Genomic DNA, 17,063 nt, shown 5'->3' on the forward strand with positions numbered 1-17,063 from the left:
AAATCCATTAATCCCGCCCGCCTGCCTGCTCTGCAAAACACAACAGTCACAAGTTCCACACCGCGCGTCTGTGACCCGCATCCGTGGCAAACCACCTTCCCCTCTGCGACGATACCTTTTCTGTCGGTCTCCGTCGCGTGGACCAAGAGAATGTCCCCTGACCCTCCACGAACATCCGGTCCGTCGTCTCCCTGCAACAGGGGGGAGAAAAATCCCGGATTGGATTATGCGCCCTGTAGCTTCCTTTCAGGGCACCCTAATTCCCCCGCGCCTGAACAGGCTCACGCGCCACACCGACATTCCTCGCATCGCCGGGATCAGAGCGCCCGCGGAGTCGAGAGCCAGCGGGGAACGGCCCGGGCTTGCCGTGCACTGAGGATGACCTCCGGCCTAAACCTGAATTCGTTGCATCAGACTCAAGGGAGCTCTGAACGCCTAGGCGCGCGACGAGAAGGAGAATTAATGCCTTCCACAGGCGACGGGAGGTTGCGTGGAGTTCAAGCACGAGTGGGCCTGTCTGTGTCGTGACCACTGCTGGGAAAATTACGCGAATAGTAATTTGCCCCTCGTCAAGAGGATTAACGAGGGGGCATAAAGGTCTTCTTCACTGTTACCACCCAGCAGTTGGTAGACGGTAGGAGATTGTGCTGAATATTAGCTGTGGCTCTCTCTCTCTCTCCTCTATGAATCCTAACCTGTGAAGGGCTTGTTTCAGGCAGCAACGCACACACATCCGGCCTACAAAACTATTACTGAGCCAGCCAGCTTTGAGAACAAAAAAAGATGAGCCAGGCCTGAGCTCAGGCAAGCTCAACACGCTTCTCTGTGACATCACAGCAGGTAAACCAATGCAGCCAGAGAGGCTGCACCAGGCTGGGGACTACAGGATGTGCAAGAATAACGGCTGTCCAAAGGAGGAGAGCGGAAATCACACACACTGAGACACGCACGCACGCACGCCACGGTCTTTATCGCGTTACGGAAGCAGAAGATGTCAAAATGGCGCCCGGCACTTTGCAAGGAGCTGCTGGCACGTAAAGGAATTTATGTGCGCGACGCCGTACTGGAGGCATTCCTCTGGCAGGGCTCCTGGAATTCCACTTACGCGATGAGTAATGGCTTCTGCCTGCCTGCTGGCGGATCCGGGCTGGCTGGAGCAGCCCCCTCCCACAGCAAGTGCTGGCAAGTGATGGATTGCTGCTGGCTCCCAGACAGGGCCTCTTGATGGTCTGAAAGCTTCAAAGGCCCGGCGTATTCCCCGAAGCCCAGAGATAACAAGCGGGAAAGGCCCCGCTCGGGTTGCGCATGAGCCAACGCTGCGCTCAGGCAGGAGCAGAAGAGCCCGCTCCGCTCACACGCCCCTCACCCAAAGCCGTTTAGGAAGCTAAAACGCCGAGGGGCAGCGTGGACTTGGCAGCCTCTGCTCTGCGCAAAGGCCAAGGCTGACTAGGCACGGTTGACACGGCGACAGGAAGCGACCCGTAAAATGTACCGTTATGATTGATAATAGTAATAATGCATTTTATGTATTATAGCGCATAGCAGCATTCCTGACCATTGGCCAGGCTGGCAGGGCCTTCTGGGGGTTGGGAGTCCAAAACCTCTGGAGATGGAAGGACTTCGTCACACTGCACATTGTTGAACTATGGAACTCACTACCACAAGATGGAGTGACGGCCACCAAGTTTGATGTCTTTAAAAGGGGGTTGGATAAAGTCCTGGAGGAGGAGGCTATTAATGGCTACTAGCCCTGATGGCTCTATGCTACCTCCAGGATCCGGGGCAGTTCCCCAGAAAACACCAGTTGCTGGGGAACATGGGTAGGAGGGTGCTGTTGCACCCGTGTCCTGCTTGTAGGTTCCTGGTTGCCAGCTGGTTGGCCACTGTGTGAACAGAGTGCTGGACTAGATGGCCTCTTGATTTGATTCAGCAGGGCTCGTTTGTTCTTATTATTTAGAATAACAACAACAACAATTTAGAATCTCGGCTTTCATTTTAAAAGAAAGCACGTTTCTAGTTCATGCGGTTAAAGAAGAAAAGAAGCTTGAAAGCATCTGCAGAACAGACCTTCCCGATGCTCATTTAAAAATATATTTAGATCCTGCTTTCTCCAAGGCGGCTTGCAAGAAAAGAAAATTAAGCACTTAAGAATGTAAGGAGAGCCCTGAGGCTGGACGTGACCAAGGGTCCATCTAGTCCGGCACTCTGTTCACACAGTGGCCGGCCAGCTGTTGACACAAGCAGGACACGAGTGCAGCACCCCCCCCTCACCCATGTTCCCCGGCAACTGGGGAACATAGGCTTACTGCCTCTCCTATCAACACCAGCGATGGTGACTGAAGCACTGGGCGCATGTGTGAGATGACGTAGCCTCGTCCACTCCCCCCAGGCCTTCGACGGACGTTTCTGGGATTTCCTTTGGCAATGCCCACACGCTTTCAAGAGCTTAAGATCCAGAATCCCTAAGATCTAGAAACTTGATCTTTTAAAGAAGCGGAAGGCTGTTCAATCGTGTTGCTCATCACTAGAGGCGTTCAGCTCAGGGGGTCAGTTCTGATATCCGTTCTCTTCGCATTTAAACTTAATTCACGAATTTGTACAAAAATGATGGGAAATGGTGTTTAATGAGATAAAAGAAATTTTAGGAATGGAGATTGAAGAGACACCTATAGTGGCATTGTTATCAGTATATGGAGAATTAAATTGTAGTAAAGAGACAAAAGAATTGATAACGAATTTGTTAACAGCAGCAAGATTAATGATATCTAGGAACTGGAAGGTTCAAGGAGATTATCATATAGAAGATTGGTATAAAGAAACATGGGATATTGCTATTAATGACAAATTAACATGTAATATAAAAGTTAGACGAGGAATGATAAAAACGAATGATTTTGAGGGAATATGGAAAGAGCTCCTAGAATTTGTTTTATCTAAGGGGAGTAGGAAAGCACCTCCAGAAGAAACTATGAGATTCTGGAAACAGGAATAAGATCCCGAGGCGGAGGAGTGCACTTTTATGTTAAGTATGATTATGTTAATAGATTAAGCTAGAATATATGATATTAAGGTTATTCAACATTTATGTATTATGTTGTTTTTCTTTTAATTGTATTGATGTATGTTTAAGTATTGGAAAAATAAAAATGTAAAAAATAAAGCATTTAAACTTAATTCAATCCGACGTGATTCAGGCATAAATCTAACAGTACCTGAAAGCTGCAGGGGTGGGAGGGGCAGGGGCGGGGGTCAGAGGTCAGGCCTGCTTACCTCCTGCTTCAGCGTCAGCCTGGCCATGATTTCACTGTGGTCAATGAGGGACAATTCATCCACTTCCTCTTCCAGCTGGGAGGACGCCAAAGATTCCGGCGACTTCTGCTGCCTGGATGCGGGATTGAGAAGAGGCGATTTTCAGAACGGTGGCACGAAGGGAAAAGGGATGCGTGAAAGGGGGCTTTTTTTATTCATAATAATTAGTCGTCAGCATCAACAATATCATTTCTGGCCCTCAGTGTAGATGGTGTTTCGAAGAAAGGGGGAGAAACTGTAGACTGCCTGGGTGGGTGGGTGGGGGGGTGGGTGGGCTTCAGAAAGGTGGTACAGAAAAACAATTTGTAAAACGTCGGAATCCAGAAATGGAAGTGACCGGCCCCACCTTTCGCTCTCATCGTGGTTTTCCTTCCCCGGGGCACTGCTCAGCGAGGCGGAGTCCTTCACGTGACCGTCTCTGATGGCCGGGGACTCCTGGGAGAGACAAACAGGCCTTTCGTCACGGACGCGGCACGGCTTCCGCCTGGGTGCAACTTCGGCACGGCTTCCGCCTGGGTGCAACTTGGCCACGCGCCACACGGCTTCAGCGGACGCTCAAGCAACCCTCCCACCAGACGCCGCAACGCCACATGTACAGCTGCGTGAGGATGGGACAGCGGAGGGCTGCCCAAAGCCGGACATTGCATCAACGTTTGCCTTTGGGCCGCTGTGACATGAACTCCCGGTGTGCCTGTTCACAGCAAAATATTCAGCAAGGTCCAGACCAGCGTACAGCAGTAGCAGCAGCTACAACTTACCTTTTTAATTGCACCACGGGGAAGGGGTCATTTTCCCCCCTCCGTTTTGAGCTTGGGCCCTCCTTCTGAATTCCTCTCTCTCTCCCCCACCGCTGCCACTAATAATCTGCCCCACAGATGGGGAGATCCTTCTGCCCTGCTGCACAGCCCCTTGCTCAGTGGCGCAGTGGACCCTTTTGAAGGGCACGCGCTCATCGTGACACGGCCCCAAGGAGAGTCCAAACCAGCAGGCAGCGGAGGCGGCGATCCCGATCGACAAACCGGTTCTAGCAATTTTCATCCCTACGCCCCCCCCTCTCCCACCTTCCCGGATCAGGCCCTTTGAAAAGCGAATGGTTCTGAATCGCCCCTTCAAGCTACTCACCAAGTACTTTGCATTACAAGGAAGAATGATATGCTATTCCTGGGGAAATTCATCCCACCCACCCAGCTACTTCGAAGATTGCAGCTAAGCACAGAGGGAAGAGGGAATTCTTGGGGGGGGGGGTGGCGGGTGACTTCAGTGTCCTGGCTCATAAAAAAGTGCCGGGGCTGTGTCCCTGTAGGCCCTGCATTCACTACTGCTCTTGCAGCTGCTTTCCATAGGACTCCTCCTCCTCCTCCTCCTCATTATTATTATTATTTGCATTTATATCCCGCCTTTTTCCCTCCAAGGAACCCAAGGCGGCATACATAATCTTCCTCTTCTCCATCTTATCCTCACAACAACAACCCTGTGAGGTGGGATGGGTTGAGAGGCTGAGGCTGTGGCTGGCCCAAAGCCACCCAGTGGGTTTCCATGGCCGAGTGGGGGACTAGAACCCGGATCTCCCGGCTCCCAGTCCGACACTTTAGCCACTATGCCACACTGGCTCTCCCAATCTAGCGCTCAAAGGGAACAGAACAGGTCCATACGGAGGGAGGTTTTACTGGGCCAAAACTGCAGCGCTTCCAAATCAAACTAGGATGTTGAACAGAGTCAACTGTGCCTTAAAGGCCAGTGGGCATTTCAGCTGATGCAGGTCTTGATTCATGGAGAAGGACTCATTCAAGGACCTCAGGATCTGGTCTCGCTTCTGGAACATTGTGCCTGGGTGTTGCAGGCTGCTCCCCCACAAAGTAGGGTGCGTGTATCACCCTACAGCCTGAGAATCATACAAAGACAGGTGTGAGATATGAAACAGGATGTCCCACGAGCACCTTGAAGGCCTTAGATTGGGATTTCAGCACCACAGTTGCCACCAAACCAGAATCTGACCATCTACTTAGCAGACTAAATTCCATCCAAGCCGTTCCGGGGCGTGAACATCCACACAGGCATATCTGCACTTTTATGGCAGGCAAGGGCTGCAAAATATGAGATTCTATGGCACAGCTGCCACACACCTTTCTCTCTCTCTCCTGGAATGGGAGAGGAACTCTGCACGTGTTCAGAGGCACTCAAAATGAAAGTTTTTGGGGGGCTGTTGGGAATGACACAATAAGACTCACTATGATTACATAGGGATTTCTCCTGGGAAGGGTAAAACACACTGACTTGCAAACCATCCGGTAGTTATTCCGTAAACTGCTGTGTCCAACTTTCAGACTGTATTTTATTTATTTATTTATTTTATTTACAGTATTTGTATACCGCTCCACATCTAAGCAGATGCCGGAGCGGTGAACAACGAGAGATAAAATGATGCAAAGATAAAATGATTCAAAAAGATAAACCGAGAAATAAAATGATGCAAACAGGATACTATAAGTATGTAACGGTGCCAGTTAAACGGTGGCTGTTGAACCAAGGGAGGCTTCCCGGAAAAGAAGGAAGGTGCCGAAAATAGCACAGTGTTGGTGCCTGCCCGACCTCTAGGGGCAGGGAGTTCCAAAGAGAGGGGGCCACCACACTGAAGGCTCTTCTCTCGGTGGGCTCCAATCAGGCCCATGCACGGCCTCAGATGACCTCAGTGACTGGTCAGGTTGGTAAAGGAGAAGGCGCTCTCTCAGATATCAATACTAGAGAGCACAATATTGATAATTCTGCTGTTGCGACCACCCTGCCCTCTCCTCAGTTCAACACAGGAAACCAGTGAGAGCCCATCCCTACGTACGCTTAGACAGAAAAGCCAGTTCTCCCAGTCACCGTATTGGGCAAAATGGACCAAGGATCTGACTCCGTATAAAGCAGCTTCCTATATTCGCAGGATCCACACGCAGAAAATGAACTCGCCGTTAGTAGAGAGGGTGACGGTGAAATCGCTACCAAAAGGGAGCTCTTTTCTCATTTCATAATTTGGGGCCCTGGAGTACCATCCCTGTGCTTCAGCTGACCGGACGGACTCTCTCACTCTGACTCCACCGTGACCCTGAAGGGTTGTCGTTTTTTCATTTGCCTTCCTTACGCACGAATGCCCACTTTTCCTAAACGCTGCTACGCCTTTCCGACGTTCCCTTTCCAGCCGTTCCGTTTGGGGTTCGCAGCTGCCGTGGGCTTAACCCCCCGATATCCGCGCAGCCGTGCAACGCTTCGTCGAAAATTGAAATGAAATCAAAGCCAGCTAGGTTGGCAAACGCGTCCTAGGTCCCACGGACAGAGAGCGAAGCGCCGCAAAAGCGCACCCGCGGAGAAAGCGAGCTCTGGAAAAAAAACGCTCTCCGGCGCGCCCGGAGCCCTGCGCGAAACGCCAGGCGAAACCCTGAGCTGGTTTGCGCGACCCCCAAGTCCCGGGAAAGGCTTTGCGTGAAGCGCGTGATGTCCCCTCCACAGGGGCTCAGCTTGCATGCAGCCCCCCGCCACACGTGGTTGTGCCGCCCCTGCAGATTTACTTACTCCTTCAGAGTGAGGGAGTTCCCCGTTGCTTTGGCTGGAGGAATATAGATTGACGTATTCACCCTCCCCAGCCTCCTCACCGGCGTTTTCACTCTACAGGAGACAGGACGAAAGGAAATGGGTCACGGTCCTTTCGGGGTGACGGGCTGGGGGGGGAGGGGGCAAGCGTGGGACAACCAGCAAAGAGCATGCAGCGAGGGGGGGGAGTGCGCGGCAGGCTGGACTCACAGGCTGAAATCTCCGCTACCCTCACCCCATCTTGGAGAGGGCAGATAGAGGGCTGCTAAGATTCATTTAGATCCTGATTTTGTCCCCCCAAAAGCACGCATTTCCAACTCTTTTTTTAAGAAAAGCTAATAGGCCCCTCCAAACATTTTTTGGGGTGAAAGGCACGGCCGTTGCAAAGTGGATCTCTCGAAAACCAAGTGACTAGTCCACACGGACCCTGACACAGTCCGACGCCGTAGTTTCTGGTAGCGGAGTCGCTCCCGCGACTCTAATTCACAATGTCACCCAGGATGTTTGGTAACGGTAAGAATTACCCTCCCTCGGGGGAAGCTCCCCGCGCCCCCCCCCCATGTTTCAAGGTGAGCCCCTTCGCTGGAAAGAGGCAAGCCTAGAGACACAGCGGGGGTGTGCTCTGGACCATGGAGTCCCTCGTGGAGCAGAGTTTGGGAATGACGACGTTTGTGCCTCAGAATATTCTAAACCCTATTTCCCCCCGCCCCCAGTGCCAATAGTCTTTGGGACTACTGATGCGCCAAAATTTGGCATACAGCTGGTGTGTGTGTGTGTGTGTGTGTGTGTGTGTGTGTGTGTGAAACAGCCGACCTCCATGAAAAAACAACAATCAACTCCTACTTTTTTTTTGCAAAAAGGGATTGTTTAAATGCAGTGATCAGAGCAAATTCAGGGCGCAATCCTATGCAGGTTTAGACAGAAAGAAGTCCTACGATTCCCACAGCCAGCCAGAACGCAGCGGCCGGACCTTTCCCTCCAAGCATCTCCACTCAAAGGGAACTCTGGTCGCAAGGCCGGGAAAGGCAGCTGTCCAACTGGAAAGGCCAAGCCAAGTCAAACAATACTGGGATGGAGGGGACCGATGGTTTGACACAGCAGAAGGCGGTGTGCACACACAGCATATGGGGACGGGCCCTCGGTCAGAGGCAGGGCGCACGCGTTGCATTCGCAAGGTCTCCGGCTCGCTCCTTGGCATCTTCAGTTGGAAGGGTCTTGAGCGTCCGGGCCAAGAAACGTCTCGTCCGGACACTTTGGAGAATGTCGCCAAGCGGGGGACAATATTGGGATCGAACAGGGGCAGGCAACCTTTTGGGCCTGTGGGCACATTTGGAGCTCGGGGGCACAACCCTAAAACGGCACAGTCAGTCCCGAAGGACAAGGAACCTGCCCGGAGGCGTTCATGGGAAATCAAGATGGCGGCACCTAGAGGCTCCCGCTGCAGTATGGAAAGAGGGGAAATATTTTTTTGAAATGAAAATTGGGGAGGTGTAGGGTGGGCACCAAGAAAGGGGTCTTGGGGGGGGATCCGTGTCACCGACCCCGAAGCTAGGATCTAGGTCTGGGTGCAGAACTGAAGGGCTGAATCTGGCACACCTGGGGTTCCAATATGGCCTTACCGGGTTCCTCACATGGCCCCGCCCCTTTCCCTGGCCCTGCCCCCTTCTCCTCAACGTTTGGTGGTTCCCCCACTTCTGGGCACTTCCCTCCGCCCCCATTCTTGGAGGCTGAAATGCTTCCCGTAAGGCTTCACTACTGGCAGAACGCGCTGCAGGCTAAAAGTGGCTGGTATTTTCCCCGACACCCTTTCGCCTTCGGCAACTTGAAGGCGGCCCCCGAGAGCTTCTTCATAACAGAATTCAGGCCTCGGGCTGAAAGAGGTTCAATGCCCCTGGGCTAGGACGCAGTTGGGATGAATGGCCCAAAGGGGTTCTTTGAAAGGGTGGGCTTCGCTATGTGCGGGTGGGCAGGCTAGTCACTTTTGCAGACCCATTTGCAAGGCTGGTTCGAGGCAGGGAAAGCCCCCCCGCTCCCCCGACCCCGTTTCCCGTGCGCTCCCAGCCAAAACCGTGCCCCAACCGCACATTGGACGCGCGGCGACCTGAACCGGGCCTCGTCCCCAGCGGCCTAAGACGCGTCAAGAGTTCTCACCGAAGATGTCTGGAGAGAATCAGTGAAAGAGGTTTCGGAAGGAAGGCAGACAGAAGCAGTCCCATTAAAGCTGCTCTCCTGAGAAGGAGGAGGAGGAGGAGGAGAAGAGGCCCCGTCCACAGCGCGGAGCGGCTGGGCGGCCGCCGGGTCGGCGTTCGGAGACTGGTGCATGGGCGGAAAAGGCAGAGGCGGGGAGGAAGTGGCAGAGGTAGATGAGAGAAAAGGAGGGATGGAGACTTGGTTTCGAGGCACAAAGTCTTGGGAGTAAGACCTGAACACCGATTTGTACTGCAGGGGAGGAAGGGGGCGGCGGTGGAGGAAGAATGGGCCAAGCCGGCGGGGTAAAGGAGGTGGGGGGGTGGGGAGGAGAGAAAGAGACAGAGAAAACAGAAAGAGATTAGATCAGAAGCAGCTCACGGCAGCACAAGATCAGCCTGAGGGAAAGGAGTCCCGTTGTCAAGATGGTCACGGGAATCTCCCCCGCCCCCGCCATTAAACATTCCTGTTGGGCCATCAATGGGCTCGCTCACCTTCCCCAACGTGGCGCCCTCCAGAGGTGAGGACCCCTTCCCACTCTACTCGTCTATGATGGCCGAGCGGGGAACGGAACCCAGATCTCCCGAGTCTCAGTCCGACTCTTTAACTGAAAGCTGCTCTGGAAGCTGGAGCTAGCGCAGAACGCTGCCGCTCGGCTGTTGTCCGGAGCTGCCGCTTTCCAGCACGTCACTCCTCTGTTGAGGGAACTGCACTGGCTGCCTATTCGCTACCGGGCCAGGTTGAAGGTTCTGGTACTTGTGTACAAAGCCCTAAACAACTTGGGACCAGGATGCCTGAGAGAGAGAGAGCCTTCTCCCCTACCAACCTGCCCGGTCACTGAGGTCATCCGAGGGCCTGCTCCTGGTGGTCCCATATAGACCCATCCTCCGATTGGAGTCTACCAGGGGAAGAGCCTTCAGCGTGGTGGCCCCCCTCCTGTGGCATTCCCTGCCTCTGGAGGTCCGGCAGGTGCCAACTTTGTACTCCTTTCAGCACCTCCTGAAAACATCTTTATTCCAGGAAGCCTTTCCTTCATGTCCAGCCAGGAGTCTCTGTATTTGCTTCTTTTAAAATCTGTTTTAAGTGTTTTATTCAGTTTTTATTTAATCTTGTACACCGCTCCAAAATTTTCAACAGGGAGCGCTATATAAATATTGCAAATAAATAAATAAATAAACTGCGTCATGCTGGCTCCCGAAGGAAGTCTCTCTCTCTCTCCAACTGGCTTTTAAGGGTGACTTTTGCTGCAAACAGCTACCGTGGAGGAAGAAAATCAAAGTATGTGGGGCCCACCCAGCAGAAATGCACGAACGCTGATCACAAGGAAACAACCACACCTTTCCACACCATGGTTATTCCCGTCTTTTTGAAACACGCCGCACGCATTCTCGCAGCCCCGGCGCAGACGCCAACGTTTCTCACCTTCGCCGCTGTCCCGAGAGGGGGCCTGATCCCATCAAAATGGCAAATTCAAGATGTTAAATCTTCGCGAAGGAAGCAAGGGGCTAGCCCTCATGAAGTCAAAAGTGTGTGAGCGAGCCTGAAAGCTTCAAGAGCTAGGAGGGCGGCTGTGCCCTAGGATTACAAGCATTTGGAGGGAGGGGTCTTGGGGTTAAACCCCAAGTCCCTCCCCACGACTTGTAGAACCAACATAAATGATGCAAAATAGTGGCCAACGCTGGGGCAGACGAGATAAAACGAGGAACTGTGCAAAGTTCCTCTAGTTGCACCATTTATACAGGCCGACGAATGAGAGTGAATTGGGGAGCGCCCCCCCCTGGCTTTAAACGCCCCCCCTCCCCCTCGCCTGAGTTCTTAGCACGCGAGGCACAAAGCCAACAATCCGTACGAGTTTTCCTATTTGAGCCGCGCAGGAAGGCAAACCCGGCCGCGTTTTCACGGAGCAACGAAGCCAAGCTACAAAGCGAGCTAACTGCCCCTTTCGTTTTCAAACCGACACCCCTGCAGTGGGGTCAGTCCGGCCCCTTGCCCGCCTTGCTATAGGGACGGGTGAGTCAAAATGAGAAAACGGCGCTTTGACATCTCGCGCCCTCCCTCCCCACCCCCTACGCCTGGAATGCCTTCCCAAGATCCGACATGACGCTCCCTCTGCGCTTCTAATCCCTGCCCCCAAAGCCCCGCTTCCCCGAGAAGTATTTTGGCTGGACGTCTTAGGTGTACCCAGCTCCTAAGCGGCATTCACTCATACCCAGCCTTTTATTAATCTGCTCCCCCCGACTTTCCTCCCTCTCTCCTTATCGCTTCTTCCGACAATTCTAACGGCCAGCTTTTCCGGGCCGGGCCCTGTGTGCAACCCAGGACCGGGAGGCCGGAAAGTTACACCTGGAGACAGAGGAGGTGGCGGCTGCAATGACGTTACCTCCCAGCGTCCCAGCGGAGGAGTCGCTTCGCCCTCTCTCGATCCGAGCGCCGCCTGCACAAAGCCGCCTCCGCCTTCCTGCCTTTGGGGCTCGTGTGGATGTTCCATGGATCAGGGACGGAGGAAGAGGCGCGCGTTTGGCCGCAGGACGAAGGAGGGGGGCCTGGTGCGCGTGGGGGGAATTGTTTCCAGCGAGTCTGTGCCGCCCGGAGGAAGACCTTGGCTGCCCTTTGAGGCTCTTCTGCCCATTTTGTTCCAGATGAGCAGAGAGTTCGGGGATGGGGTGTTGGGGGGGGGGGGAGAGGGGGCGCCGTCAGCTTTTGGTGCTGCCTCAGTAACCCTGACAGTTCTAATCTCCGTATTGATTCGGGAACGCAGGCTGCCCTTTGGAGTCTCTCGCGCCTGCCTGGCCCCAAACGTTAAATCCCCAGTTAAGACTCCCGGCACGTGACGTCAGCCTAGCTCAGCACATCCATTCGGCTCGTCTGGGGCCCCTGATGCATTCAGCGGGGCTGGAAAACAGCGAGGCAGGGGAGTGAGCAGGGTGCGTGGAGCGGCCGCCCGGCACAAGGCTGAGGCCCTGCTAGGATGTGAGCACCATTTCCAGGAAAGGGAAGAATGAGTGAGGTTACAGGCAGGGACAAAGGATCAGGTCCAGAGAGACCAGGGCAGAAACGCAGGTGAGGGACACCGGAGAGTCTCTATAAAGGGCAAACAAGTGGCATCCTGACTACAGAGACTTGGGCCTGCGTGATGCTACGTTGGGGTAATGGACAGGACAGGCAGGTATACACGTGCACAGGATTGGGGGGGGGGTTCATCTCTGGACTTAGAAAGTGAAGCAATGCAGTGCCCCTGCATGGTCGGGTAATGGGCAGGATGCCGGCCGGGGCCCTATATTGGAGAGTTTGAACGGTGTATTATGCCAAGGAGAGATCATTTCAGAAATCATGCAAATGTGGTTCATTTGCAAGATCTGTACGGTTCACAGAAAGTAGATACTAGATTGCAATGGCGCATATAGCAAGAATCATAGAATCATAGAATAGTAGAGTTGGAAGGGGCTTAGAAGGCCATCGAGTCCAACCCCCTGCTCATTGCAAGAATCTACCTTAAAGCATCCCTGATAGATGGTGGTCCAGCTGCCTCTTGAATGCCTCTAGTGTGGGAGAGCCCACAACCCCCCTAGGTAAGTGGTTCCATTGCCGTACTGCTCTAACAGTCAGGAGGTTTTTCCTGATGTCCAGCTGGAATCTGGCTTCCTTTAACTTGAGCCCGTTATTCCATGTCCTGCACTCTGGGAGGATCGAGAAGAGATCCTGGCCCTCCTCGGTGTGACAACCTTTCAAGTATTTGAAGAGTGCCATCATGTCTCCCCTCGACAGGGATGGACAAATCTGTCCACATTGGTTTTGCCCGTTCTCATTTTTCCAATCTGGAATTCGATTTGTCCCAAAGTTTGAGAATTTTTCTCAAAAAATAAAAATCTTGCATGAAGACACGTAAGCAGTTTTTGTAGGCCTCTCTCACGATACCTGCATTTTCCCCTAACGTGCCTATTTTTAGCAAGCAGATTCTCTAATATCCTCACCAACGCGTGTCTGTGTGCATTTTTTAATTATTATTGGAAAACTCCACTGCAAAATTTGGGGAAGTGTGGATCTCAAAGGAACCCTAACTGAGTTTCGCACAGCGCAGTGGTTCGAAACTGTGAAAATAGGTTCAGTTGGTGTTAAAACGAATTCCTCCTTAGCCCTGGCTACGCTGCTTATATAATTTTGGATGATCCCATTTTAAGGGCTCCTTCCTTCCCTTAGCAGCAATGCATGTCTGGAAGTCGCAATGGAATCTTAACTATGCAGCCCTGCTGGGACCCGCGCCGAGCATGAAACGAATGCTTTAAAATGTGTGCGTGTGCTTGCCTGTGGAAAGGCAACACACTCTCTCTCTCTCTTGGTGAGCAAGCCCACCTGGCTTCCAGCCCTGCTGATCCACAGCTGAGCACGAAGAGACGAAGGCCAAGAAAACCGGTCAGAGGAACCCCCTCTACCTTGCGTCGGACGGATCATTTCTCTTGGGAGAACAGAGAGCCGCAAAAAGGGATGGCCCGTTCCCCAGCGTTGCTGCAGGCTTAGCAATCGCAGCTGGAGCTTTCAGCTTGGAAGCTGTCCGGCGCCTGCGTCCCCCCCCCACTTCTGCAGGGTTAGACGGGTTAACACAGCAGCTGACGTGGCCTGTAACACGCATACCAGTTGCTTGCCCATCAAGCGGGCACTTCCCCCCCGGGAAAGGAGGCAGTGTGGAAGAAAGGGTTTGGAAGAAAAGGAAACCGGCCGGCAAAAATCACGCTACAGCCAGCAGGAGGAAGTGAAAGGAACTCATCGGCTTGACAGGAAGTCCTCCCCCCAGCAGAGGGCACCACCAGCACTGAGATGAGGAGGGAATGATGAGAGGTAAAGAGATGTCGGAGGAATTTGTTTCGGAGGTGGAGCTTGGCGCGATTTTGCCAACGTGGCCCCGCGGATGCCGGCTTGCGGAACTCAGAGCCGGCTCAACACGACACGCGCTGAGCTGGGCGTCCTCGCATTTCCCCGCTTTTGGGGTGGGTGCGCAAGAGCGGATTTGCACAAATTCTCTGCCGGGAACATTTACAGAAAATCACGATTTGCACAAAATCACGGCCGAAAATAGCTCGATGCTGCGAAGGGGAGGAGGTGGAACTAAGCTGCGGAAAGAAGCTAAACGTGCAAAGCTTAGTCTGAAGTAAACACCAGCCGGGTATAGTAAGGAGTAGTAATTCAATGGTTTCTCTTGGGGCCTAAAATCCATTTATCCTGGCAGAACAACCCCGGAACCTTGGATTTGTTTATGCCAGGGCTGAGAAACCCCGATGCTCACCAGATCTGTTTGACTACAACTCCCATAATCCCCAGCTAACATGCTCAGTGGTCGGGGGTTATGGGAGTTGCCATCCAAAACATTTGGTGGGCAACAGGTTTATACACCGCAAGGGGTGGAAAAGAGGTGGGGTGACAGAGAAACAACCCCCTAGTCAGACCAAAAGCTACGATTTCACTTCTGTTTCGGCCCAGGAGAAGCGCTCGTGTGAACGGCAGCAGAGCCGTTCCCATCAGGAGGCAGGAGGGTGGTGTGTGTAGGCTGCTGTTCCAGGCAAGCTCAGAAACAGCATGATTCTAACTCCGCTAAGAAGTTACCTTGCAGACCCATGCAAGGTAAGTTCCATCGTACAACTTTTCTTAATTCCTGCAAATGATACAAGTCCTAGGATTGTAACTTTAGAAAACAACAACAGAGTGCAGAGTTCAGGCAACCCTGAAAATAGATCCTGGAGCGAAGTAAAGCCCCTGCGACCACTGGGCAAGCAGATAGTGCCGAGAATTATTTGGGCGTGAAGGGTTCAGAATCAGTCCCTGATGTGCACTAAAGGCCCAGCCGTTTAATTTCATTTATCTTCCCCCCTATTGATTTAAGAGTCTTTTGAGGCAGCGGAGAAGAGATTTATCAAGGAGGACGTATCCCTTTAAGGGGATTATTGATTATCATTGATTATCAGGTGCAAAAGAGGCCAGAGGGTGAAAGGGCTGCCCCTGCCTTAAAAGCTCTCCTGATTGCTTAATCTTTTAACAGGTTTATCTGTCTCCGCTCGAACGGGACTTGCTGTGATCACCAGGTGGGAAAGAAACGAAAAGATGGCGGGCAGTCACAGAGGAGGGACAAGAAGAGTACTCCCCACCTGCACCGTGCTCGGCCTTTTTTTCTCAACCCAATTTCATAGACTCATAGAATAGCAGAGCTGGAAGGGGCCTACAAGGCCATCGAGTCCAACCCCCTGCTCAATGCAGGAATCCACCCTAAAGCATCCCTGACAGATGCTTGTCCAGCTGCCTCTTGAAGGCCTCTAGTGTGGGAGAGGCCACAACCTCACCAGGCAACTGATTCCATTGTCGTACTGCTCTAACAGTCAGGAAGTTTTTCCTGCTGTCCAGCTGGAACGTTGTTTGCTGCCAACGTTGTAATCTTTCCTTGTAGGGAAGTCGCTCCAGCCCTCACGTCATTCTGGTGGCCTCACGCCTCCTGTTCCTCTGCATTTACGTCACATCCAACATGAAACGTCCTAAAGCGCTCCTAAGGTGACCTGGGGCAGGTCGCCCGAAACCCCTCTCAAACTTTGGCCCAGTGCAATTATGTTGAGCTTGTGTGTGTGTGTGTGTGTGATCTCTGCGTGGTCCCCTCCTCACCGCAGGGCCCATTTTGGACTAGAACCAAGCGCAGTTCACCGAGCTGAGCGGATTTTCACGGGAGTTATGGAAACCCAGGTGCAAGTAGCAACGGGAAGGTGCAGGATTTTAGGGGCACGGTTCCAAATCCACCATTCTCAAGTCATGCTTTCCCCCTGAATTAAAACTGGCTCTTTCCCAATGGTGGGTCTCGCTCGTGGCACGGAGCGTCCGGGTCTTGGAGGTCATTTTAAGTTCCCACAATGCCCCTGGTTGGAATGTCGCTCCTATTGCAAGCATGTTACAGTGATGCTGAAGGAATGGCACTGCCTGCCTATCTGCTGCTGGGCGAGGTTTAAGGTTTGGTTACTTGTGGAGGTTCCCTGACCCCCTAACCGGTTGGCTCGGTTGCTACCCTCATCAGGGGATCCCCCCCTGATGATACCCAAGGCCTTGGAGGTCCAGTCCATCATGGCTCAGAATAGGGCCTTCAGCATGGTACGGCCCACTCTCTGGAAGCCTCTACCGCTACAAATTAGGCAGGTGCCAACTCTTCTGAGTTTTCGGCACCGACTGAAATCATACTTTCCCCAACAAGCCTTCCCAAGAAGGTAATCTTGTCTTTTGTATTCAGCAATAATGTACCGCATTTTATCATGCTCTTGTACTGCATTTTGTACATTGCTTCAGCAGTTCTTTTCAGGTAAGCGATTCGTAAATACCGTTACACAGACAAACAATAAACCGGGCCCGGTTTCTTCTTTTCCGGCTACCCCCGGCCAACGTTTGATTCACCTGCTGGGCGCGTTCGACGAAGCGAGGCGCTCCGGGGTATACCTGGCACTGGGAGAATCACCCCAAAGAGATGCTCTCCAGGACAGTAAACCATCCTGCCCCCCTCCGCACCAGCCCCCCACGGCGAGAGCGAAAGGCAGCGAGAGGAGGAAAAGGCCCCAAAGTTAGTCACTCACCGAGTGCACAGGGAAGGAGCTGTGCTGGTGGAGGAAGGAATTAGAGACGGACATACTGAGGCCCTGAGCGGTGCCGAGGTCCTCGGGGGCGAAGGGCACTTTAGGTGGCTGGACACAGTAGGAGACAGAAGAGAAGGAGGAGGCGGCAAAAGAGGCCTGTTGGGAAAAGAGAGAGAGAGAGAAAGAGAGAGAAAGCAGAGGGGAGAAAGAGGGAGAAGAAGGGCAACGCGAGCCAGGGCCAGCCAGAGAACTTTCTGAGCAAACAGCTGATGGGAGGGGGGCACGTTCTCTGGGCCCTGCATGGCTTCTTTCCCTTCTGCAAGACTAGAGGAAGTAGACTATGGATGAGAACAGCTTGCTGTAACGGCGGGTTGTTTGTCGAACCGTGGGTTAACGTGTTGTCTGAAT

At 53.0% G+C, this 17,063-nt stretch overlaps 1 protein-coding gene across 6 annotated transcripts in view; it reads right to left on the bottom strand.

Annotated features, from left to right (window-relative positions):
• The window catches only part of RAPGEF1 (Rap guanine nucleotide exchange factor 1), a 290,356-nt gene that overhangs the window by 200,257 nt on the left and 73,036 nt on the right, over nucleotides 1-17,063 (bottom strand). For 3 of the 6 annotated variants that reach the window (XR_010026312.1, XM_063144702.1, XM_063144703.1), the window contains exons 11-16: nucleotides 16,656-16,811; nucleotides 9,031-9,318; nucleotides 6,862-6,954; nucleotides 3,656-3,744; nucleotides 3,271-3,382; nucleotides 116-191 (exon numbers count right to left, since the gene is read on the bottom strand). Coding sequence is in view for 5 of the 6 variants with exons in the window: in XM_063144702.1 (XP_063000772.1) it covers nucleotides 116-191; nucleotides 3,271-3,382; nucleotides 3,656-3,744; nucleotides 6,862-6,954; nucleotides 9,031-9,318; nucleotides 16,656-16,811 (814 nt within the window). In the remaining variant the exon portion in view is untranslated. The remainder of the gene's footprint in view (nucleotides 1-115; nucleotides 192-3,270; nucleotides 3,383-3,655; nucleotides 3,745-6,861; nucleotides 6,955-9,030; nucleotides 9,319-16,655; nucleotides 16,812-17,063) is intronic. The other 3 variants (XM_063144704.1, XM_063144706.1, XM_063144707.1) reach the window with 3 other exon arrangements.

The sequence above is a fragment of the Elgaria multicarinata genome, chromosome 19, assembly GCF_023053635.1.
Source record: "Elgaria multicarinata webbii isolate HBS135686 ecotype San Diego chromosome 19, rElgMul1.1.pri, whole genome shotgun sequence".
NCBI lineage: Eukaryota > Metazoa > Chordata > Lepidosauria > Squamata > Anguidae > Elgaria > Elgaria multicarinata.